General features: G+C 38.9%; 3 protein-coding genes across 18 annotated transcripts in view; all 3 read right to left on the bottom strand.

The window, feature by feature from the left end:
- CADPS2 (calcium dependent secretion activator 2) overlaps window positions 1-25747 on the bottom strand; it is a 522703-nt gene that overhangs the window by 356435 nt on the left and 140521 nt on the right. The gene's annotated exons all lie outside the window — the stretch shown is intronic.
- Window positions 2469-3820, bottom strand: RNF133 (ring finger protein 133). The gene has a single exon (XM_029924260.1). The coding sequence runs from the start codon at window positions 3669-3671 to the stop codon at window positions 2547-2549; it is 1125 nt and encodes a 374-aa protein (XP_029780120.1). The 5' UTR covers window positions 3672-3820; the 3' UTR covers window positions 2469-2546.
- On the bottom strand, window positions 5924-7201 carry RNF148 (ring finger protein 148). Its single transcript, XM_029924267.1, has one exon. The coding sequence runs from the start codon at window positions 7002-7004 to the stop codon at window positions 6093-6095; it is 912 nt and encodes a 303-aa protein (XP_029780127.1). The 5' UTR covers window positions 7005-7201; the 3' UTR covers window positions 5924-6092.

Below are 25747 nucleotides of genomic sequence, written 5' to 3'. Positions count from 1 at the left end.
AATAATACCTTAAATTTGACACAGGAGTCTTATTTCCAGGTTCTAGTTATTAAACTCAGTAAAAGTGGTTTATTGATCTGTTTACAACATTCTAAAGACAAAACCTGAAACTGTTTTGTTCGGACATAAGAAAAAGCAATAGAAAGCACTTAGTCCACTGCCTACTACATGGTAGGCACTCAGCAATGACAGTTTCCAAGCTCACTGACCTTTCCTTCCTCCCCACAAATACAGATTCCAACACCTTTTAAAGGATAGCCACTGAAAATTCTCAGGTCGAGACAATAAGCAACTTAGTAAATATCCTAATTAATGAGACACGATTATGAAAGTTAATATGTCAATTTCATACACATAAGTCAGGTTTAAGGTTGACAATAATGAACCAAAAGGAAAAATCAATGAGGGTGCACAGGAAGGAATAAAAGAGAACACAATGGCAGTCAGTGTGAAGAGCAAATAAATTCAAGCTTAGGTCTATCATGAACATGAATCCCATACTAATTTGCCAGGATGACACACAGCTGTAATGATTCTAGAACCCAGGCTCGAGGGCTGCCAAGATGCATTCACTCTCCATAGTTCTAATGGTTCTCTTGGGCAACCAATGAAAGTCACCCTAGCCACCCCCATGAGCTGCCAGCCCCAAAGACTGAGATGCCAACAGTGGCCAGTCTGGGAAAGGCAACTTATCCTGGGCTTAGCAGCAGATTCTACTAGGAGTGGCCCTCAAACGATCTTCAGTTTCCTGTCTTTTCAAAGTGATCCTTGGTACACCTCAAAAAAAAAAAAAAAAAAAACTTACTCCCCCAGGTAAACACAAAAAGACCTTCCAGTGTTCTAGTGAAATCTTCCACAGTACTGGTGCTCTGCAGTTCTTTCAAAAAGCAGCTCCTTTGATTAACTGAGTCAAACCTCTCCAAGATTAGGTATAAAAGAGCCTGTGTAAGGGGGCCTGAGTGGTTCAGTCGAGGAAGCATCCAACTCTTGATTTTGGCTCAGATCATCTCACAGTCCTGAGGTCAAGCCCTTGGTCTGGCTCCACACTAAGCATGGAGCCTGCTTAAGATTCTTTCTCCCTCTACTCCTCCCCCACTAGCACACACTCTCTCAACAATGAAAAAGCCTGTGTGTACCAACTCAGGTTTCACCCCTCCACCTGGTCATCATGGACACATTTTGCTGTGTCCTGATTCTCCCTGGCCTTAGGTGATTGTTTCTCCCTCCTTTAAATAGTCCGACTTGGTGTTGCTGTTCGAACCAACTATTGCCCTTCTATCTGCCTCAGAATTCCAGGGTTGTTAGCACTGAACTCAAGAAAATTCCTGATCAATCTCTCTCTAGCGTTGCCAAGAACAAAAATCCCCCTCTCTTAGTACTGCACAAGAACTAGAAACCCACAGTCAGGCCAGGGAGAGTTCAAAGCTCCTTGTTACAACTATATATGTTAAGTTGAAATAACGGATTTTGAGCTAAAAATCATAGTTTTCTATTTTGTCAAGGTGATTTAGGATGAAAGTTGTCAGGACTAAGTCCCCATTATTTTCTAGGATTGGGATAAACTGCCCAGTTTTTCATACTAACATTTACATCACAGGGGAAAAAATACTCATTATTCATTCCTTTACTCAAAAATATTTTGAGTGCCGAGCACTGTGCTAGATCCTGAATATACAGTGAACAAAATAAAAACCATCCCATGTTGTCATAAAAACACCTATATTGTGATACTTATCTCAAAATAATCTAACATGTTTTAAATATTTAATGGCAAAATATACTGAGTAGTAAGTTGAAACACATGGGAAATAAATACACCATAAAAAACATTATAGGAGTTCTGGATCATTTAGATCTTTTTACAAATTGTCAACATGTAATACTTTTAGAGCAATATTGGGCACTGAATTATTTGCTGTTCACTGAAAAGTGCTAGTGTTTGATTTTTGAAATTGCTATCACCGTGCATATGCAGATCCCATAAAAATGTACTAATCGCTTGAAAAGAACTGCTTGTTGGGGGTGATAGTAATAAAATTCTGTACAGCAAGATTTTCATGCTAAGAATGGGAAACACAGCACCCTGACTTTAAAAGTAGTATATTGTCCTATACAGTATCAAAAATGGTACTCCTTCTAGTACATAAAAGATAATTTCTGGTTTCCAAACTTAACTGATAGTTTCTGTATAAGGAACATATAAATATATGAACAATTTTCTTACCAAAATGAAGCCCAGAATATGTACAAACATGTGGGGTGTGGGCAGAGTTCATCCTTGATTTTAACATGCATGTGTACAAAGAAGTAGACATATATCCTTCCAGGAATAACAGACACGGACAAAACAGTTACATTTACAAAAGGCAAAACAGGCAACAACAACAACAAAAATCCTGCAAGGCCCTTTTTCTGCTTGACAATGTAGAAAGTTACCAAAGTGACAGAAAAGGACACAAAAACCACACTTCAAACAGAAACTGCTTGTCAGTATTAGGACTTGAGTTGACAAACAGGTTTAATCCACTTCCGCAAAGGTCTTGCTGTCAAGGGGAAGGACGAACATCTCCCACCACTGACTTAGGCTGGCTGTCATTCTGAGGTGGCAGCCCCTCCGAAGGGGTCCCTTTGTCAGACTCTCCTACAGGAGGAAGTTCGTTATCTGTCTCCTCTTCACCAGGGGACAGGGCACTGGGCAATTCATTTGACATGAGAACTTGCAAAGATTCTACTCCATCTTCAACATCTACCCGAATACCCAACGCTTTAAGAATGTCACATTTGCACACGGGGCATGTCCCATGGGACAGAATCCAGGGGTCGATGCAATTCTTGTGGAAAAAGTGTTTACAGGTGAGAACACGAACTGTATCGTTGGGTTTATAGACATCAAAGCAAACTACGCAGCTACCTCCATTTGGGCCGATCTCCTCATCCCCCTCTCTCAGAACCCGAAGCTGGAGCTGGCCAAAGGCTTTCTTGAGATTGGCTGTTAACCGCTGCCTTCTCCGGTTCTGAATCCTCCCTATCCAAAGTCTCCAAACATGAAAAACGATGAAATACGCTAAAGTAGCAGTTGTGACGATCACAAAAGAGACAAAATAGTGATTCATGCGGATGATGTGTCTTCTCCCCACCTCAACTGTGACTGTAATGGGAACTCCCTTCTGAATTAAATGCAAAAGATCCATGCCCTTTAGGTTACCAATCATCACCACGATGACGTCTTCAAATGCCTGATGAGACATGGGGAAAACCTGATTGCCAGTTCCTGGGTAGTTGTAGATGATCACTCCACTGGCCCCATGCTCAGTGGCCACCTTAATTTTCTGCGTGAAGGTACACCCGCCTCGTTCAACAAGTGCGAGCCAGGTCTCGGAGTTCCTCCATCTGGTGAAACTGGTACTGGGCTTACATGCACTTTGAGTTTTCCCATCGGGCGGCACGAGGACTCCCACCACTCTCTTCAAAGTGGAGCTTATTCCAAACACTCCGGTTTCCCCCAACTCTGACAGCACCCGATTCCCAACGTGATAGGAGATGTTCATGTAAGCGCTCCAAACAGCACTGGCTCTGCAACAGTTCTGACTAAGCAGCCAAAGAAAACTGAATTGCATAAGCCAGGAAGATGCAGTGTTGTTTCTGTAAGTGCTAATCTTGAGTGGATTCATCTCTCTCCACCTAGCGACTGAAGAACCAACCCAACAAAAAGGCGTGGTGTCCACATTTGTGGACAATCACTCAAAAACAATAAAATGAGAAAAATCTTTGGGGTGGTAACAAGTTCCACGGTCTCCCAGCATGTTTTTTTTTTTTAAAGAAATTCTTAGAGGTCTTAGGTTCAGATGTTTTATTAGAGAGAGGAAGAGAAACACTTTAGATTAAAAAAAAAAAAACAATCCCAGTCTCACTAACTCCTGATACTGTTTACAGTTGGGTGATGTGATTATGACATAAAAGACAACACAGCCAATTAGATAAGAGCTTTGAGTCTGCTGTCAACTTCTTGGCTTCAAGCCAATGATTTCTAGGTTGTAAGATCAATTCAACCCCTGAGCTACATGTTAACAGGTATCACATTAATCTGAAATTAAATATAAGACTCATACAACATATAATCTGAAAGCATATGCAAGAAAGTCATAGCATTATCATTCTTCACAATAAATCAAGGAAACGTAACAAAATGGCAAGTTGTAATTAGAAATTAGCACTAAGAACAATTATGTGGTAAAAGCAGTGAACACTAATACCGTTTTTCACTCCCATTTGATCAGTGTGAATTTTTTATCATCTAAAGCTCTGTATTAAAATTAATAATTGCTTGCTCAGACTTTTTGGTTTGATTTGGTTTTGATTTTGATTTTTATTATTATTTTTTAAAGGAGGGTATCCATAAGATTACTTTAGCCCTGCTTCCCCACTCTTCTATGCACTATCCACAGGGCTGACAGCAGTAAAGAACATTAATCTCTTTTCTCTGCAGACCTTGACATCTGTTACTGATCTAACAATATTTTGAGGTAAGAGAGGAAGAGTGTAAGGGAACAAATTCTGTTTAGCAGTCTTAGCATAATTCGTTTTAAACAAAAATAAAAACATCAAGGTCCCCATTTAGATCAACACCAATAGCAGTGTTAAAGTTCACGGATGCTTTGAACAAAATATTTGCTAAAATCAAACATTCCTGATGGTAACTGCCTATATTTTTGCTACACTTCTATCAATGGCACGAAAGGACTTGATACCAAAGTGACTTGTACTAACAAGCATGGGCAGCCCCCCACGTAGGGGCATACACTTTCTTGAGGGTATCTCTCAGTGGTTCTTATCTACTAGCTGGGAAACCAAGAATTTTTTTTTTACCTTGAACACAAATTTCTGTCCTTAAAACACAGGATGCTTGGTTGGGTCTCACCAGGACTAAGGGAGCTACCTCTTTTTATGAAATGTGAGTCAACATAACAAGGCAGGAAAGGCAGAGAATGGGGCCCTATAGGCCCAACCAAAGTCGCATAAAAACAAACATTACTGTGTAAACTTCAGCCCCCAATGGTCAATTTTCTTTTCTAAAAACCATTAATCTGATTGTATTTCCATACAACGCACTCTTCAAAGTGTGTAGTACAGAGTGTGTTATTTCATGAAGTGCCATCAAAGTTGGATATCAATGGTTTAGCATTTCATCCAGAGATTTTAGTCTTTCAGCCTCTCACAGTTACATACAATTTGTAAAAACAGCTGAACAAAATTTTGGCTCCGCTCTAGAACTATATCAAAATGCCCAAACAGGAACGCACTCACCAGTATTTTAAGACGACAAACCATTTACTAAGGTTAATTCTAGAAGGGAAATCTGCTACAGAGCTAATTCACTAGGCTGGGATAAATAGGCTCAAGCAAACAAAAGCGACATTTTCTGTGATGCTGCCCTTAAATGAGGCCTATAATAATTTAAAATATTTTGGTTACAAAATCAGAGGATGCTGACATCTAAAGTAATTGCTTAGAATGCAGGATCTACTCAGTGCCCTTGGAAACCAGAGATCCTCCTAATTAACCATGGAGACTTAAATCAAGATCTACTTATATAATGAATTTTTTTTTTTTTTTAAGTAAGCTCCATACCCAACTTAGGGCCTCAACTCACAATCCTGAGATCAAGAGTTGCATGCTCTCTACTGGCTGAGCCATCCAGGTGTTCCTATAGTGAAATTTAGCTAAGAGATTTTAGGTATCAAAAACATAGAAATAATAAAATGAATCTAAAAAAGAAACTTTAAAATATCATGCCTATTTCTCTGTAGCCTCAACCACAATCATTTTAATTTGAAGATAAGACTACTTTGCTTTTAACATATACTAATGTCCTTATTTGGATAAAAGCAAAAAAATAACAACTTAATAGAAAAACAAGTTCAGATAGCCAGGCATGATATGGAGTTTTATTTTAAACACACAAATTTCGTCCTTTTTAGTGCTTAGGTAGAGAAGATGGAGTTTTCTCTCTACAAAAAGTGCTAAATGAAAATTCATTTAATTTTTTTAGTCTTTGGAAAGACTGGGTTACATCTTCAGAAGATTGTCTGGGTTTAAGTTTTCAGAATATCACACTTGCACATGGGGCATGTCCTATGTGCTAAAAGCCAGGGGTCAATGCATGTCTTATGGAAAAAATGTTTGCAAGTTAAAATACGTACTACATCCTGGGATTTGTATATGTCAAAGCAAACAACACAACTGTCTTCATTTGGATCTAGTTCCTTGTCCCCTTCCTTGAGCACTCGCAGCTGAAGCTGACCAATAGCTTTCTTCACATCTGCTTTGATCGGTCTTCGCCTCCGGGTGGAAGAATTGGGCGCTCTAGGTCTCCAGGCACAGTACAAGAAAAAGTAGGCAACGGTGGCAGCCAGGAAGGTAAAAAGAGACGTGATGTAATGGCTCAGCCATGGCACATGCATTCTCCCCACCTCGATGATGATCGTAACGTAGACTCCTCTCTGAATCAAGTGCAAAAGTTCCATGCCTTTCAAGTTGCCTATCATTATTGCGACTATATTTTCTGTTCCCTGGTGAGACATGGGAAATACTTTGTTGCCTGTACCTGGATAGTTATAGATGATCACCCCATTTGCTCCCTTCTCTGCAGCTACATTGATTTTATGTGTGAAAGTACAGCCTCCCCGTTCAATGAGGGCCAACCAAGAGTCTGCTTGTTCAGGCCTGCTGAAGTTGGTCAGAGGATTACAAGCATTCTGATTCCATCCTTCAGGAAGTACCACCGCGCCAGACACCCTTTCCAAAGGAGAATGGTTCCCAAACACTCCACTCTCTCCTAAGTCAGATATAATCTGATTTCCCACCTGAAATGTTATATTCAGGTGGGCTGTCCAAATGGCTTTTCCTTTCGAGTCAGGAAGGCTGAGTAGTAGAAAGACGGTAAGCCTCAGTAGTCGAGATGAAATGGAACTCTGAGCTGAAGGAGTAATTCTAAGTAGGATCATTCTTCCATTTGCCTCTTAACTGACAAAAACCAAAACATCAATTGTAAAACAAAGCAAAGAAGCTAACTTCAACTGTTGGCAGTAGATAATTCAAGCACACAAATGGGAAAAGGTCTGTGTCGAGCAAAGGCAGGTTCCTCCTTCCAGCATTTTTATTTTTGGTAGATTTTCTTGTAATGAAACAGGCCGAGTGTTGTTACTAGTACAATGTGATCTCAAGCAAATTATGACTTCCTCAGGGGGGTATTGTGACATCAGAGGTAGTCAAGCCAATCCAGGAGTTGATGTTAGTGCACTGTATACTGAAATCTCATTGGCCAAAAAACTACCAAGCCATGACTCATACTGAACAACAATTTGAAAAAAACTCTAAAGCAAACAAAACAAAACAAAACAAAAAACCAGGGTCGTTTTTGTTTTTAAGCCCAGAGTTTCTTTCTTAGTTTTGGATAGAGTTAAAATTTGCCTAATACCACTTTCTATTCATTATTTTTTTGTCAAGCAAAGTAGAAATCATCCACGGATTTGTGCATGCAGCTGGCCAGTCACCAGCTCTCACACAAGGCTCCATGCTACCCAATATTCTAATCTACGGGCAGCAGGAACAAACCATTTCCATCCTTTCAACATTCAGTGCTTATCTCAGATTCAACATGAGGACAATAAACGTGTTATAAGCCTGATACATTGCCAACTCCCATGGCAAAGTCAACTTTTCACGAAAATAGCTACTGAGAACCTATGTGCTAGGCAAACACTAAGCATCTATCATACGTTGGAGACAAAAAGACATGCACCTACCGTGTTGGAGCTTAACTAGTGAGGACAGATTTTATACATTTTTAAATGTTTGTTTTGAGAGTAAGAGCGCACATGTGAGTGAGCCTGCATGAGCGGGGGAGGGGCAGAGAGAGAGGGACACACAGAACCGGAAGCAGGCTCCAGGCTCTGAGCTAGCTGTCAGCACAGAGCCTGACGCAGGACTGGAACCCACAAACCACGGGATCATGACCTGAGCTGAAGTCAGATGCTTAACAGACTGAGCCACTCAGGGGGCCCCTAGTGGAGACAGATTTTAAACATACACACCAATGTGTGGCTGCAAGTTGAGATAAGGTCATTGAAAGGAAAACATTCTATCAAAAGGAGCCCTAATTTGATTAGAGGTCTAAGTCATTGCTCCCTAAGGAAATGGTACATCATACCACTAAGACTTGAAAGATAAATCAGAATCACCTAAGCCAAGAATAATATTTCAGGCAGAGGAAACAGCAGTTTCAGGACCCTAACACAGGAAAAAACATAGCAAGTGAAAGGATCTGAAGCAGTGTGTGTGGCAAAACAAGAGAAGAGAGGGCAAAAGGTAATGAGGGAGGAAGACAAACAGCCATCAGTGTTCAGGGTTGTAAATGTTACACCAAGGATTTTGGATTAGGTCCCAAGGACCAAAGAAACACTCTGAAGGGTTTCAAGCTGGGGAGGTGGACTTAGAAACATTTCAAGATGTTGACTTGTTGACAAGCACACTTTGGCTGCCTTATGAGGGGGTTGGCAGAGGAGCAGAGTGGTGAGGGGAGCTTAGGTAGACTGGACAGTGGCTTGGACTCCTGCAATAGCTGTAAAGATATAAAGGCACAGAGAAGTCAGAGTCACTTCAAAGGTTGAATTAAAAGATCTGGTCACTGGAAGGGTAATAGCGTGAAGAAAGGGTGGCCACGATGGTCACAAACCACGCTTAGCGTACTGCTGTCAACCACGGCAGCTTTACTGCTTTACAGATCCTTCAGTGCTGGTTTGCTTTAATTGTAAATCTTTAAATGCCCTGGGGATACAAAAGGGACAAAAAAAATTAGAGGCAGGTTGAGAGAATTTTGTCACTTTGATAAAAGTATTTAAGGGGCGCCTGGGTGGCTCCGTCGGTTAAGCATCCGACTTCGGCTCAGGTCATGATCTCCTGGTTTGTGGGTTTGAGTGAAACCTTGGGCTCTGTGCTGACAGCTCAGAGCCTGGAGCCTGCTTCAGATTCTGTGTCCCTCTCTCTCTGCCCCTTCCTCAGTCATGCTCTGTTTATGTCTGTATCAATAATAAACATAAAAAAATTTTTTGAAAGCATTTAATTGTACTCCTTGTCTGTGATATATAATATTCATTTTTAAAAATAAAACTGGAAACCGTGAAACTTGTCTCACTCACACTATTTTATTCAAGCATTATTCAGTTCACATCTGAACGGCTGTGAAGACACATAAAACGTAGGCACTTCCTGGCTTCAAATCAAGTGATTGACATAGACCAGGAGAAGCCTTACCAGGAAGACCATTTATATCATCACATTAGATGCTGTTAAACAATCATAGACTATTTAACATTTGAGGGTAAGATTTTAAGAGTTCTCTAAGTCATGGGAATAAAAGGTCCAGCAGAAAAACGTAGTCGATCATATTATAACAGCATTGTAGGGTGACAGACGGTACCTACATCTGTGAGCAGAACATGATGTATATAAACTCGTCCAATCACTATGTGTACACCTGAAACACACACACACACACACACACACACACACACACACACACACGGAGAATTTCAAACACTGGAATTATCTCCTTCTATTTAAAAAGTCACTAAGTTACGGAGACCTAACCACAGTCTGGTGACTATAGTAAATAACACTGTATACTCAAAATCCGCTTAAAAAAGTAGATCTCAAATGTCCTCATCACACATACAAATGGAAACTATGTGAGGGATGGATAGGTTAACTAGTTTAATTGTCACTGATTTCAAAATGTACACATATCAAAGCAGCACACTGTATTTGACCTGATTTGAAAATTTTACAAATTTGCTGTATTTTTCTCACCATAAGGTGAGGTGATTGAGGCAATGTTAGAAGTTCCCCAATCTTCTTCTGGAGTCCCAGAACACAGGCAACTATAAGAAACAACTGTTTATCTCCAACACAGCAGTTTCCAAATGAGGGGCAATTTTCCATTCCAGGGGATATTCAGCTATTTCTGGACACGTTTTTGACAGCCACAATGGAGGAATACTATTGGATCTTCAGGAAAGAGGCCAGGGATGCTTTTAAAAATTCCAAATGCACATGCTAGCCTGGCTAAATAGTTTTCTGGTCAAAAATGTCAATACTAAGGCTAATAAACTAACGGAACAGGCTTGGGAGGCACTATCCCAAAACTTCTCTATGAGACATCTGAGCTCTTATCATAAAGTAAGCTTTTATAATTGCCAATACATAACAACCCTTTTATCCTTGATCCATTTCCCATTTTCTTTGTAATAGGAACAATGGAGACCTGCATAAGCAACCTATGAGTCCAAGAAGATGGATTACAAACTGCATCTCTTTTTCAGGACCAGACCCAAGCGTCTTCTATCCTTGGAGTCAGGAGAGTGAAAGAGAAAAGCAGGGGGAGGGTATGTAGGCTGGATGATTGATCCTACTCTCATTTGTTACTTTTAGATCATTTATTCAATATACAGGCTTCCCTTCTTTTTAACCACCAAGTAGTAGAGGAGTTCTCAATCTGAAATTTGCAGGAAGGCTAAGAAGAACTGAAATAAAATATACTCCTATATTTTATTTGGTTGGTTGATCCAGTGGTTCAAAAATCCCTGCTCCAGGGATGCCTGGGTGGCTTGGTCAGTTAAGTGTCCGACTTCAGCTTAGGTCAGGATCTCACGGTTTGGGAGTTCAAGCCTCACACTGGGCTCTGTGCTGACAGCTCAGAGCCTAGAGCCTGCTTTGGATTCTGTGTCTCCCTCTTCTGTCTCTCTCAAAAGTAAACATTTTAAAAAAAAACTGTTTAAAAAAGCCTCCACTTCTTCCATCTTGTCATTCTGCCTTGAATACATTGGTTTTCCTCTTGTGTAGGCTCACATCACAATCCCCCTGCCAAGGTGGCTACCGCTACTCCACACATCAATAGGCAGAAAAGGCAAACCACATCCAGAAGTACAAAAAAACGTTTCTCGTACTGTATCTCTACATAAGCATAAGGTTTAACAGAAACCTACCAAACTTTCCTTAATGTCCCCTTGTCTAGCAGTGCTTCACTAACCCATGCCTAATAGAACCCCCAGAAGTCAGAGCAGAATCTTCCTAAGCTCAGGTTTTACCCTGCTGGGCAGAACCCACTCCCTGGCACAGCACATGATGAAAGGGAATAGGAAGATAATTGGTGCTCTACCACCAAGGGAAAGAGCTATAAACTTCAATGTGAGGACATGAACAAAACAGCAGCCATGGGCTCTACATTCCTTTTACCCAAAGGAATGACACTTCAATAATCATTAACCACAACAAACATGTAATACACACCATGTGCTCTATACTGACAGGGGCGGAGAGCCTGTACTACAGGGAACATAACACGGCCCCTTTATGAAGGAAGTCATCATCTGGGCAACAGGGAAGGGTTATGCACAAATCAGGAATATGTATCTCTGTATCTTAACTTTCAGGTTCCAACTAAAATTTTAAGAAGGTTATTATTTTCGTTACTCAAATTTCCAGAAAGCCCCGCCCTGATGAGAGAAATAGCCACCTGTATTCAACTCAGCATTGCCCAGACAGTATCTCTAAAGTATAGGAATATTGAAGAAACTTTAATAAATGATTTCACAAGTCACAGCACCCAGGGCTATTGCATTCGAGAGCTCTAAGAATGCACAAAACACACTGGATTGGCTTTTTAAGTTTGAAAACTATGTAGGTTTTCTATGAGTAACTACATGCCTAATAGGATTTGGCAAGAACAGAATACTAACTCAAAGTAGTTCATGAAGAACAAAAAAGCCAATAATGCTCATTTGTCTGCAAGGACTTATCTTTAAAGATGTTTAAAGGTAGAGCTAAATCAACTTAAAATTGTATATTTTATTGTAAATTAAGTTCTCCTAAACAATGCATTTTCTCATTTTCTCTAAGTTAATCACTATTCTCACATATTCTGACATATGCAATAAAACTTTAATATACAAATAGACTTTCTCCCCTTAATATTCTTGAACACAGGAGTTCTGAATATGCTAACACGAAGTAAACTTTGTAAACAGCATGAAGGTGGGAGTCACCTGGACAGCCGCATTACTATGTACTAGAACAGGTACAGATACAGGAAAACCACAAAATTTACTCAGGCTCTTCATTATTCCTCATATTTACCAATATAATGACTTTCAATATCCTTAAAGGCTCTGCTAATTAAGTATATTAGAGAAAACAAACAGCCAAAGTAGACACTTTTGTTTGAATTTTTTTTTTAGGGTTTATTTATTTTTGAGAGACAGAGAGGCAGCACGAGCAGAGGAGGAGGGTCAGGGAGAGAGGGAGACACGGAATCTGAAGCAGGCTCCAGGCTCTGACTAGCTGTCAGCACAGAGCCCGACGCAGGGCTTGAACCCAAGAATCATGAGATCATGACCTGAGGTGAAGCCGGATGCTTAACTGACTGAGCCACCCAGGTGCTCCTTTTTGTTTTTTTGTTTTTTTTTTTTTTTTGAGAGCGCATGGGCATAAGCAGGGGGAGGGGCAGAAAGAGAGAGGGGCAGAGGATCTGAAAAGCCTCAGCACTCATAGGGGCGAACTCAGCCTGGGGCTCAAACACACAAACCATGAGATCACAACCTGAGCCAAAGTCGGACACTCAACCAACAGCACCACACAGGTGCCCCCAAAGCAGACACATTTTAAATTACCACATGACCAGCCACCATTTCTGCACTAATGTGAGCCAGAATTACGATTTCTCACCATTTACTGGCACACCTAACAGATGCATGAGGAAAGTTTAGTGTAAGAGCTCCAAAGCTCCAAGAAGCCACCAAGACAGGGAGGAAGGGGGATACTCACCTTACACAAACACTAAACAGTAGTGGCTCAAAAGAGCGTGTTTGAATGAGTAATTAACATGGTCAGGTTTACCACACTTGAATGAATACTTTCCACTGCTTTAGCGTGGCCTTCGAAATCATTCCCATAAAGTAGAACTTTGCAATAGCATCTTATCTAATCTCCCATCACCTTGGATTCATTCTGTTGCCAGAGCAACCTATAGACAAAAAGTAATCAAGTGTACAATGGCATTCCTTTTTTGCTTAAAACTTTAGAGGGCTTGCTCTATTCAAAGGATAATACCCAAGGGGCTAAGAACAGACTATAATAAACCTCTCCAGCCTGGTGCTCTTTGCTTTGATCCAGCCTCATTTTCTACAATTATCAATCCTGAAATTTATGCTTCAACTCAAACAGCTTACGGTTTCCTGCACTCCTATTGCAGCCGTCACTACAACAGACCTTACACAGGCTTTATCCCTTTGAATATGCTGATTGTTCCTATGATAGGTACACTGATTGCAAACACCACCAATTACTTCCAGCCCTCTAATGAGTCCCCTTACAGTGTGACTTAGAGAAGTTCCTTCTATCGGAAGGTGGATCTATTTCTATACCCTTTGAACTTAAGTAGCAATAAAGAGACTAGAATGGAAGTACAGATGTGCCAGTTCTGAGCCAAGCCTCAGGAAGCCTTACAATCTTGTCCTGTTTCCCAGCTCTTGGACCCCTGCCACCCTCACGTAAAAGAAAACTAGCCTGATAAATAAAACTATTTGGAGGAGAGGCCAGGTAGCCTAGCGGAGCCCAGCCTCCATCAATCTGCAGATGGACCAACAGGTATGAGAGCCCTAGATAAGCAGACATGTCTACCTGATGGTGAAGTGACCACACAGAACTGAAGACTCACCTGGTCAACCCTACACTTCTGAGCAATAATAGATATTGACTCTTACTTTACAGAAGAAAAAACTGCCCCGATATACGGAGTTTTGGATGGTTTATAAGGAAGCAGCTCATAGAGCTACCGCTACAAAATTATCTACACAATTAACCTCCTCTAGGGCTGGGACTCAATATTTCATTTTTATGTTCTCCTCCTTTAACACAGTATCTAGCACATCTAGTTATCTGTCTTAAGTTCTTAGTGAAGGCTAAAATCGTGGTGTCATTATCCCCCATATTCTAATATATACTATCCCTCAATACACTAATGTATTTAGTTTTATCATTACAAGGGTGAGAATTTCAGTTTGAGTGTAATATAATTAGAACGTGCACAATGAGTTCAATATTTGATTCTGTATATTTTATACTCCAAGCTGGATTTTCTAGAGCCATACTTGAATACAGAGAAATGAGTATTTAGAGTATGACCAAAGCTCTTTAAATTTTAATGGGTATGAATCGAACCACCTAAATTATATTCTCTTCTACATTCAGGATTTAAGTCAAGGTTCATGTAACTAACCCTAAATTGAAGACAATTGTTTCTTCTCCATCTACCTAGTTAGAAGATTGAATGGTAATCGACAGAGTAGGAACACATTAGTAACCAGTCTGAGAAGTAATTGGGGAAAAATCTTTACACTGGAACCTTTGCCTCAAGAAGGATAGAGGAAGGAGCTGAATATCCTTAAGTAAACAAACATTAAGAACTGTACTGGATGGTATATCATCTTTGAGTCTGCGACAAAATACATCTTAATATTAACGCAATCATTTAGTCTGGATTTTTGTTTGAAAGGGTGAACAGGCAATACACTTAAAAAATAATAATAATCTTTTGAATAACCACCTGAACTTGTTCTGTTCTATTAACAGACTTTTTCCGGCTTCTGTAATTAGTAAGAGCCAACAATGAGGACCAGATGGGTATGAAGGCTGAGTCTGAGGCTCTGCCATTTTAAAGTTATTCTAAAACCCTCAGGTAGATTCTAGACCTTCTTCCTAAGCCAAAGGCAGTCACTGAAGGTTTCTGTTTTGCCTTCCTAAGACCAGCCCTGCAGAGCACACTTAACTCTAAGCTTTTAGCAGTCTAAAATAGCAGGGTAGAGGCGATTAAGGCGATTTTCCCACTTAATTCAGTTCTATTTTTCCAATTTACCAGTCACAAAACCTGTACTCTTTCTGAAGTAATTTAATCTGTCCTGGGAGGAGGAGAGAAGACAAAACAGGAGTGTGGAGTCATCATGATCGCAGAAAGTGTCCTGAAGCGCCCAGCTACGTGACAGAGCCGCTGGAAACCGTCTTCCCAGCACACGAGCAGGGGAGCCTCAGTTTTGTCACTTGTAAGATGGGGAAGTAATGTCAGCCTCTGGTGCGATGGATGGTGGAGTATCAGGTGAGCACTTTCACATTTATTTGTAAATCACCAAGCACAGCACTGGCAAGGCAGAAGCTTGATCAATAGGCCTGGCCCTTCTGCCCCTTCCCAATTCTAGACAGCCTATTTTCCTCCATTTTCCACCTAATTAAATTCTTTTCATCCTTCAAGACTCATCTCAATCCTCCCTCTGCAATCTCGCCAGGGACTGCACCTGCTCCTATGACACACTCTCTTTGCGTCTATTTCACAGTCAGTCCGGCCATATATTACATGTCGTTAGATGCTTATGTCTGTTCACAGCTCAGCTTGACTTAAAATGTCTGGTGAAGAGTAATGCTAATTTATTTGTATAAAACTTGTTTCCTCCCCTCTGCCCCTATACTAGCAGAGGGGCTAGCAGTCAGGGTCCTTGTCAAATATTTGCTTTTTCAAGTACTTATTTTTCAAAATACTAACACCAGCAGCTTTGGCAACCTCTGCTTTGTATAGCTACCCATTTAAAAAACATATAAACAGGTAATGATGCGACAAGTCTCCCCTCAGCTGAGAATTACTTTGACAACAGTTGTCCAGAAAAGGCTTATTTAGTATCACAAGATCTGAGACCATCTTATATTTTCTCTGCAAAAGAATAAATCCCATCCATAGCTCTATGTCTGAAAAATGGAATAATATACAGCCATAAAGTAATAACTATTTCTAATGTTTAAATAGACTCTACTGAATTAAAAGTCCATTCGTTTAGGAGTGCCTGGGTGGCTCAGTCAGTTAAGCATCTAACTCTTGATTTCAGCTCAGGTTTGGGGGTTCGAACCCCACATCAGACTCTACGCTGACAGGGTGGAGCCTGCTTGGGATTCTTTCCCTCTCTCTCTACCCCTCCCCTGCTTGCTCTCTACTTCTCTCTCTTAAAATAAACACTGAAATTCCATATAAATGGAAGTAGACTGTAAGAAAATGGCAGCAGAGTAGGAAGACCCTAGGCTCCCCTTGTCCTAGGAATGTAACAGCAATGAAATCATATTAAATATCCCAGAAATCAATCTGAAGTCTGGCAGAACAAAGCCCATCACTAAAGACAGAGCAGAAGCCACAAAGAAGGTGGGAAGTGCAGAGATGGGGCTTGGGAGAGAACTGGATCAACATGATTGTGGAGAAGAGGGAAAGGCAGATTAGTACCTAGGGGAGCACATGGGGAAAACGAACCCCTACAGTAACCAGCTTGAAAAGTAAGAGTGCCTAGATTTCCTGAGCTCTTGAAACCAGCAGGGCTTAAAGCCTGGAGTTTTAAAGCCTGGATCAGCATGGTTGGCCCTGGGAGAGGCTGGAGGATACTGGTCCTCAAGGGCAAATTGCCTGTGTACCAACAGCATGGAAACAGTTACCTGAAGAGCACCTGGGGCACACAGTGGCAAGCTTAGCTGCTCATCTCAAAGCATGTCCCAAAGAGGGAGTCTTGAGGGTGAGACCCTTCCAGAAACAAAGGAACTGGCAGGGGCCCTTTCTCTCCCCACCCCTCAGCATTAAGCACACGACCACCTGCAGTAACCAGCCTGTGCCCATACTCATTACCTAACCTGCTTCTACCAAGCCCCAGATTCAGATTCAGGAGGCACAGAGAAACCCCGACAAAATTAACAAAAGCAGAGCCACAACAAGGCATTTATAATCAAAATGGCAAAATATAGTGATACAGGAAAAAAAACCACTATAAAAGAATCAAGACAAAAGATGGTTATATACAAAGGAAACCCTGTAAGGCTATCAGTGGGTTTTTCGGCAGAAACATTCCAAGCCCAAAAGGAGTGAGTTGATATATTCAGTGTGCTGATTGGGGAAAAACCTGCAGCCAAGAATGTTCTACCCAGCAAGGCCATCACACAGAATAAGAGGAGAGATAAAGAGTTCCCCTAACAAAAACTAAGAGAGTTATGACCACTAAGCCAGCCTTGCAAAAAATAATAAAAAAGACTAAGTATAAAAGGAGACCAAAAGTGATGCTATAAAGCAGGAAACACAAAGCATTAAAAAAGGAATATTTCTGTAAAATATCAGTCAAAAAACTCAAATAAAAGAATGTAAAATATGATACCATATACATAAAACATGGGGAGGAGGGGAGTAAAGAATGGGTTCAAACTTAAATGACCATGAACTTAACTATATACACAGATGTTATATACAATCCTAATGATAACCACAAATCAAACATCAATAATAAATGTCAAAGAATGACAAGAAAGAAGTCAAATATATCATTAAAGAAAACCAGCAAACCATGAAAATGACAAAAAAGATGAGGGAAAATCTTCAACCACAAAATAATTAACAAAATGGCAATAAATATGTATCAATAATTACCTTGAATGTAAATGGACTAAACACTCCAATAAAAAGACATTGGGTGGTGGAATGGATTAAAAAAAAAAAAAAAAAGCAAGACCCATGCCACTAAGAGACTCATTTCAGACCTAAAGACACCTGTAGATTGAAAGTGAGAGGACACAAAAACATTCATCATACAAATGGTTATCAAAGCTAAAGTAGCAATACCTATATTGGGCAAAATAGACTTTGAAACAAAGACAGTAATAAGAGACAAAAGCAAACACTTAGAATAAAGGACAATCCAACAAGAAGGCCTAACAATTGTAAATATTTATGCACCCAGCATGAAAGTAACAAAATAATTAAAACAGTTAATAACTAGGACAAAGGAACTAATCAACGATTACAGTCATAGCAGGGAACTTTAACACCCTGCGTACATCAATGGATAGATCATCTAAATAGAAAATCCACATGGAAAAACTGGCTTTGAATGACACACTGGACCAGATGGATTTAACAGATATATTCAAGAACATTCAATCCTAAAACAACAGAATACACATTCTTTTCAAACGCACAGGGAACATTCTCCAGAACAGATCAAGTATTAGGCCACAAAACAAGCCTTAACAAATTCAAATAGATCCAAGTCACCCATGAATCTTTTCTGACCACAACACTAGGAAACTAAGAGTCCTCACCAAGAAAAAAAAAATCTGGAAAACCACAAAAAATGGGATGAAATAAAAGAAAGAAAACTACATAGAAACGAATGGAAATGAAAACACAATGGTTCAAAACCTTTGGGACACAGCAAAAGCAATTCTAAAAGGAGGTTTGTAGCTATAGAGGCCTATGTCTAGAAGAAAAATCTCAAACAACCTAACCTTCCACCTAAATGAGCTAGAAGGAAAAAAACAAACAAACAAACAAAACACCAGCAGAGGGAAAGAAATACAGGTTGGAGCAGAAATAAAGGATCTATAAAAACAAACAAACAAAACCACAAAAGAAGAGATCAATGAAACCAAGAACTGGTTTTTCTGGGGGGAAAATTAGTAAAACTGATAAACCTCTAGGGCACCGGGGTGGCTCCGTCAGTTAAGTGTCTCTGTCTCTCAAAAATAAATAAAAAAAACATTAAGAAAGAAATTTAAGTGTCTGGCTCTTGGTTTCTGTTAGGCTGTGATCTCACACTTGGTGGGATGGAGCCACACTGTCAGGATGGAGCCTGCTTGGGATTCTGTCTCTCTACTCCTCCACGCTGCTTGTGCTCTCTCCAAATAAATTAACTTAAAAATTGATAAACCCCTAGCCAGATTTATCAAGAAAGGAAAGGACCTAAATAAATAAAATCATAAAGGAGAGAGGAGAAAAAACACCACAGAATTACAATTATGAAAATATTTGTGAAAAACTATATGCCAAAAAATTGGACAATCTAGAAGAAATGGATAAGTTTCTAGAAACATATAACCTACCAAAATTGAAAAAAGATACTGAAAATGTGAATAGACCGATTACCAGCAAAGAAATTGCATCAGAAATCAAAAAAAACACCCAAGAAAAGTCCAGAACCTGACAGCTTCACAGGCAAATTCTACTAAACATTTAAAGAAAAGTCAATACCTATTCTCCTCAAACTATTCCAAGAAATAGAGATGGGGAACTTCCAAATTCCTTCTGTGAGGCCAGCATTATCATGATACCAAAACCAGATAAGGACACCACAAAAAAAGAGAAGGCAAATATGTCTGATGAACATAGACCCAGAAATCCTCAACAAAAGGTTAGCAAACAGAATCCAATAATAAAGAAATCAGTCACCACAGTCAAGTGGGATTTATTCCTGATTGCAAGAATGGTTCAAGATTCAAAATCAATATAACACATCACATCAATAAGAGAAAGGATAAAAATTCTATTTCAACAGACACAGAAAAAGTATCTGACAAAATACAACATCCATTCGTGATAAAAACCCTCAATAAAGTAGGAAACATACCACAACAAAATAAAGGCCATCGATGGAAAAACCCAGAGCTAATAAATTAGTGGGAAAATACTGAAAGCCTTTCTCTAAGGTCAGGAACAAGATAGGGATGTCTACTCTCACCCCCCCCCCGTTTTTTTTTTTGTTTGTTTGTTTGTTTTTTTTAGATTTTTTCGTTTGGTTTGGTTTTTAGGCTTTTTTAAAAGTCCTCTTTGCGCCCAACATGGAGCCCAAACTTACAACCCCCAGATCAATAGTCGCATGCTATACCGACTAAACCAGCCAGGTGCCCCTCAGTCTTATCATTTTTATTCAATATAGTCCTGGGAGTCCTAGCCATAGTATTCTAACAACAGAAAGAAATGAAAGGCATCCAAATTGGCAAGAAAAAGTAAAACATTCACCGTTTTGCAGATGACATGACACTCTAGATACCTGAAAGACTCCACAAAACAAAAACAAAAGGCTGCTTTAACTGATAAACTAATTCAGTAAAGTAACAGAATACAAAAATCAATCTACAAAAATCTGTTGCACATCTATAAATAAATAATGAAGATTAAGAAAACAATACCATTTACAACTACACCTAAAATAACATGATACCTAGGAAGAAGCCTAACCAAAGAGGTGAAATACTTGTAACTCTGAAAGCTATGAAACACTGCTGAAAGAAATTGAAGACACAAAGGAATGGAAAGGCATCTCATATTCCAATATTTTAAAAAATATTGTTAAAATAGCCATCTACCGAATGCAATCTACACATTTAATGCAGTTCCTGTCAGTACACCAATGGCATTTTTCCAAGAACTAGAACCACCTTAAAATTTGTATGTAACTGCAAAAGAACCCGAATAGCCAAAGCAATCTTAAAGAACAAAATCAAAGCTGGAGGCATCACAATTCTGAACTTCAAGTTATACTACAAAGCTCTAGTAATCAAAACAGTATGGCACCAACACAAAAATAGACACAGAGATCAATAGGACAGAATGAAAAATCTAAAAATAAACCCATTATTAGATGGTCAGTTAATCTTTGACAAAGCAGAAAAGAATATCAAATGGGAAAAAGACAGCCTCCTTCAACAAATGGTGTTGGGAAAACTGGACAGCTCCAAGTAAAAGAATGAAATTGGGCCACTTTTTTACACCATACACAAAAATAACTTACAGTGAATGAAAGACCTAAATGTGAGACCTGAAACCATAAAAATCCTTGAAAAGAACACAGGCAGTAATTTTTGTGACATCAGCCCTCGTCTCCAGAAGCAAGGGAAACAAGACCAAAAATAAACTATTGGGACCACATTAAAACAAAAAGCCTCTTCACAGTGAAGGAATCAATAAAACTGAAAGGCAGCCTATGGAATAGAAGGTATTTCCAAATGATATGTCCAATAAAGTGTTATTACCTAAAATACATAAAGAATTGATACAACTTCACCCAAAGACAAATCGTCCAATAAAAAATTGGCAGAAGACACGAACAGACATTTCTCCCAAGACGACATACACGTGGCCAACATATACATGAAAAGATGTTCAAAAGTCACTTGTCATCAGAGAAATGCAAATTAAAACCACAATGACATATCACCTAACACTCCTACGAATGGCTAAAATCAACAACACAAGAAACAAGTATTGCAGGGATGGGGAGAAAAAAATTTTTGCACTGTTGGTAGGAAGGCAAATTGATGCATCCATCTAGAAAACGATATGGAGGCTCCCCAAAAACTTAAAATTAGAACTATCCTATTACCCAGCAATTACACTACTGCTTATTTACCGAAAGAATACAAAAACAGTAATTCAAAGGATGTACATACATCCATATGCTTAAAGCAGCATTATTTATAATAGCCAAGATATAGAAATAAGGCAAGGGTTTATCAACTGAATATAGAATGTATGACATATACACACATTAGATTATTCAGCCATAAAAAAAGGATGAAATCTTGTCATTTGAAATGGCAGGGATATAGCTAGAGTATAATGCTAACTGAAGTCAAAGAAATACCATCTGATTTCACTCATATATGGAATTTAAGAAACAAATGAGCAAGGAGGAGGGGGTGGAAAAGAGAGAAGCCAAGAAACAGTGTCTTAACTACAGAAAATAAATAGATGGTTACCAGAGGGGAGATGAGTGGGAGGCTGGATGAAGAGAGGGGTGGGTGAAATAGGGAAGGGATTAAGGAATGCATTTGTGAGGAGACTGGGTGACTGAAATAAAAACTTTAAAAAAGAGGGCAAGTGATACAGTTAACCTGAAAACACAGGTGAGTGACAGCCTCTTTATCTCCAAGTATATGAAGTTAACACCTTCTCTCCTCTCTACAACTTTTTGAATTATTTCTAGTAGTCTTTTTTTTTTAACTTAATTTTCTAAACGTAATTTTTTTTTAATCTTTAGTAAATTTGACACTTCTCTTTCATCAATCATGGAATGAAATCAAACAATAAGCAGGGCCACAGGTGAAAATCATAGAAAAAATCCATAAAAACCTGAAGATGGAAACAAAATTTGTGGGTTTTTTTTACATTTATGTCTCAAAACTACACAAGATGGGCTACTGAGTGTGAAACACAGATTGTGAGTAAATCAAACAAAACCCAATGCCACACACAGGAATACAAGTACTCTCAAGGTTATGAGTGTAATATTCTTACAAACTGTTCTAGCTAATATTTCAACTATTGAACTTTTATAATTTGTTGAGGTACGGTGATTTATAATGCTGTCGCTATGAACCATAACATAATCTTCAATTAGAGTCTTTACTGGATGGTGGGATTTAGCACTTTCTAGATTATCTCTTACATAATTCACAAGGCAACGAAGTCCTACTATTTAGAATCCCCAGGCTATAAATGAGAAAATTGAAGCGAAGCAAGTCATTATTTAACACCACAGAAGTTGTTAAATAGATGAATCAGGATTTGACCCTGATGTCTACCTGAAGGTCTCCTAGCCCAAAAACTTTTATAAGTAGGTCCTGATACATAATCATGAGCCATACTGGATACTGGCTAAGAGCAACTTTTTCAGATGGTGAGTTAGGCCCCCACTTTAATATCTAAAACCTTAAAAACAGAAAACTTACCGTTAGGGTTTTACCACAAGGATCAGCCATGGTTCTATCTGTTATTATTATTATATGGAGTACTGCTCATTTGGACAATTATGTACACATCTTTTAAGTTAAACTTCAACAAAAAGGTTAATCATAGAAAATTCTATCAAAATAGTGGGGATTGTTTGCTTTTAAGTATTTTCAAGATGCAATATTAAAAAAGAAAAAGGACATTTTACCATACTTAGGTACTCATCACCCAACTCTAATGAATCTTCACATCTCAGACACATACTCAGTTTCTAGGGCTGTGTAACAAAATACCACTGACTAGATGACTTGAAACAGGATTTCCCCTTCCTCCCCCCTCAGTTCTTGGAGCTACAAACAGAAACTTGAAGTGTTGGCAGGACTCATTCCTGCTGCAAGCTCAAGAGAAGCTGATCTATGCTTTCTGCCACATTCTGCTGGTTCCCAGCAATTCTTAGTCCCTTGAGTTAGACTTATCACTCCAATGTCTGCCTCGGTCCTCATCTTCTCAAAGTGTTCTCCCCTGTATCTTTTTTCTCCTAAGGATACTAATCAGAGAACATAAGAGCACATTTTACTCTAGTATGTCCCCTACCGTAATTACATCTGCAACAACCCTACTTCCAAATGACTTCACATTCTGAGATTTTGAGGAACTTGAATTTGAGGGGAACACTATGCAACCAAGTACAGGATGTTTAACGAAAATAAATTAGACACACTTAAAGCCCTTTAGATCCTACCCCCAAACCAATAATTCAGACTTCCAGAGATAAACCTTATTCTGTAAGTGGTATTAACTTCAGTAAGCTTTATGTGCATGTATTCATAAAGAAAAATTATGCTATGTGTTAGAACTACACCATACAAATCATGTTGTAACTTTTTTTGATCATGGTCTTTGAGATTCACCAATTTTATAGCATTCTGTTGTATGACCATATCATGCTTTATTATTTATTCACTTATTTGTAAGTATTTGAGTTGTTTTCACTCCTTCAATATTTCAGCATTGAAATGGAATTCCTGTATAGGTTTCCTTGTCCTCGAATTTCGAAATCTATATTGTACTCCTGGAAGGTCTATTTCTGCTTCCCTAGAGATCAGCACTATGCTTCTACAAGTTGAACAGATTGTTTGCAAAGATTTACAACTTCAGACGGAACCATGGAAGTACTCATTCCCCTAATCCTTAAAATTTCATTTTTCCAAATTTGCCAAACTGGAAAAAAGGGATCACATTTTAATCTGAATATCCTTGATTACTAGGGATGTTAATCATCTCTGGATTTTGTAACAGGCTGAAAAACTCCAATGTATATATTTGACATCCATGTCAAAACCCTGGAGCTTCTGAATGTTACTTTTGTTGAAAAAGTCTTCGTGAATAAACTTAAGAATGTTGAGATGAAGAATTCTTAGATTATCAAGTGGGGCCCAAATCTAATGAAAGTGTCCTTCTGAGACACAGGGAAGAGCTGGCAGATAGAAGGGAAGGCGGCAGTGTAAAGAGGAAGGCAGACTCTGGGGTGACAGGATCACAAGCTAAGGAAGACAATGCCAAGAGACACCAAAAGCTGAAGAGGCTTTGAAGGAGTCTCCCCCAGAGCTTTCTGAGAGAATGCAGCCCGACTCAGATTTTGATTTCAGACGTCTGACCTTCCAAACTAGGAGAATAAATTTGTTTTAAGCCAGACAGTTTGTGGTAACTATTACAACAGCTACATGAAACTATTTAAGTTATTACCCGTTTAGGTTTCCTATTCTTTGAAAGCGCCCATTCTGTTCAGGGTCTGTTTGCCTTTTCGTACAGATGTAGGAGAGTTTTGTATATAATTTTAGGTACTAAGCCTATGTGGATTATAGTCTTGTTGATTCTAATACCATCTGTTTTATTTTCTACTTTGTTTTGTCATGTGAAATATTTCAGCTTTTAGCATTTTTTTCAATCACTTATGGTTTGTGCTTTCTTTGGCTTAAAAATCCTGTCATCCTTTCTATTTTAACTTACATTTTCCTCAAAGTTTTTTTTTGCATTTTTGTATTTAATATGTTTAGAATGTATTTGTGCAGAGCGTGAGGACTGAATCAAGTAATATCTTTAACTCCCTGCGGGTAGCCAATTATCATGAGTTTAGTCATCAGTCCATCATTTCTTCAGAAGTTTGTAATGCCACTTGTGAAATAAATCAAGTTTATATATATGCATGGATTTATTTATGGCCTATGACGACAATATTAATAGAAAAGTAAATAAGCCATCTCAAGTACCATCATGGGTTCCTGGTAGGGCCAGTCTCCCAGGCCATTTCTCCTTTTCCACATAATCATGGCTGTTCTTGGTCCTTTGCTTTTCCACATTAAGTTTCAGTATCAGCTTATCAAGTAATGTAAGAAAAAGTAAAATTCTGTTGGAGGTTGGAATTGCAATGATTTCCTGACTATGCTGAGGTTAAATTATAATGCCATCAAATATTTCCATTCAAAAACCCATTCTCCATCTTCAATAATATTTCATAATATTTCTTACTGGGGCCTTGTAGTATTTGGTTGGATTCATATCTAACAGGTACTTTGACTTTTGAAGCCTTTGTGAATGAATTATTTTTTCCCCATTGCCATTTTTTAAAATAAGATTCTTTAATATAAGTGCTACAGATTTCTTTAGGTTAGCCTAGTTCTCATCTAGCAATCTTGCTGAAGTCAGTAGTTTTAGTAGCTTCTCTAGAGATCTTCTTGAAATGGTCTACATAGAAAACATAGCACCTGCAAATGTGGATGGTTTACCAAGTTTTAAAATGCTTTCTCTTATCTGCAGTGACAAGGACCTTCCATTCCCTCATCAAATAGTAATGGGTAACAACCTTCCTGGTCTTATTTTCTTTTGGAAACTTTAAAGTCTTCGTTGGGATGCTTTCTGTAAGTTTCTGAAACTCATGAACCTTCTTTCTAGTGCCCGTTTTTATCTTGCGCATTTTTATCCTGAACACACATTGAATTGTATTAAATGCCATTTGTTACAATATAATGATTTTTCTCTTAGCTCAATGTATACAATATTAATTTTTCTAATATTGAACCATTCGTGCATTCAGGATAGAACATATTTATACACAGC

Source organism: Suricata suricatta, chromosome 2 (genome assembly GCF_006229205.1).
Source record: "Suricata suricatta isolate VVHF042 chromosome 2, meerkat_22Aug2017_6uvM2_HiC, whole genome shotgun sequence".
NCBI classification, from domain to species: Eukaryota; Metazoa; Chordata; class Mammalia; order Carnivora; family Herpestidae; genus Suricata; species Suricata suricatta.
This window is presented reverse-complemented; position numbering and strand designations above follow the sequence as displayed.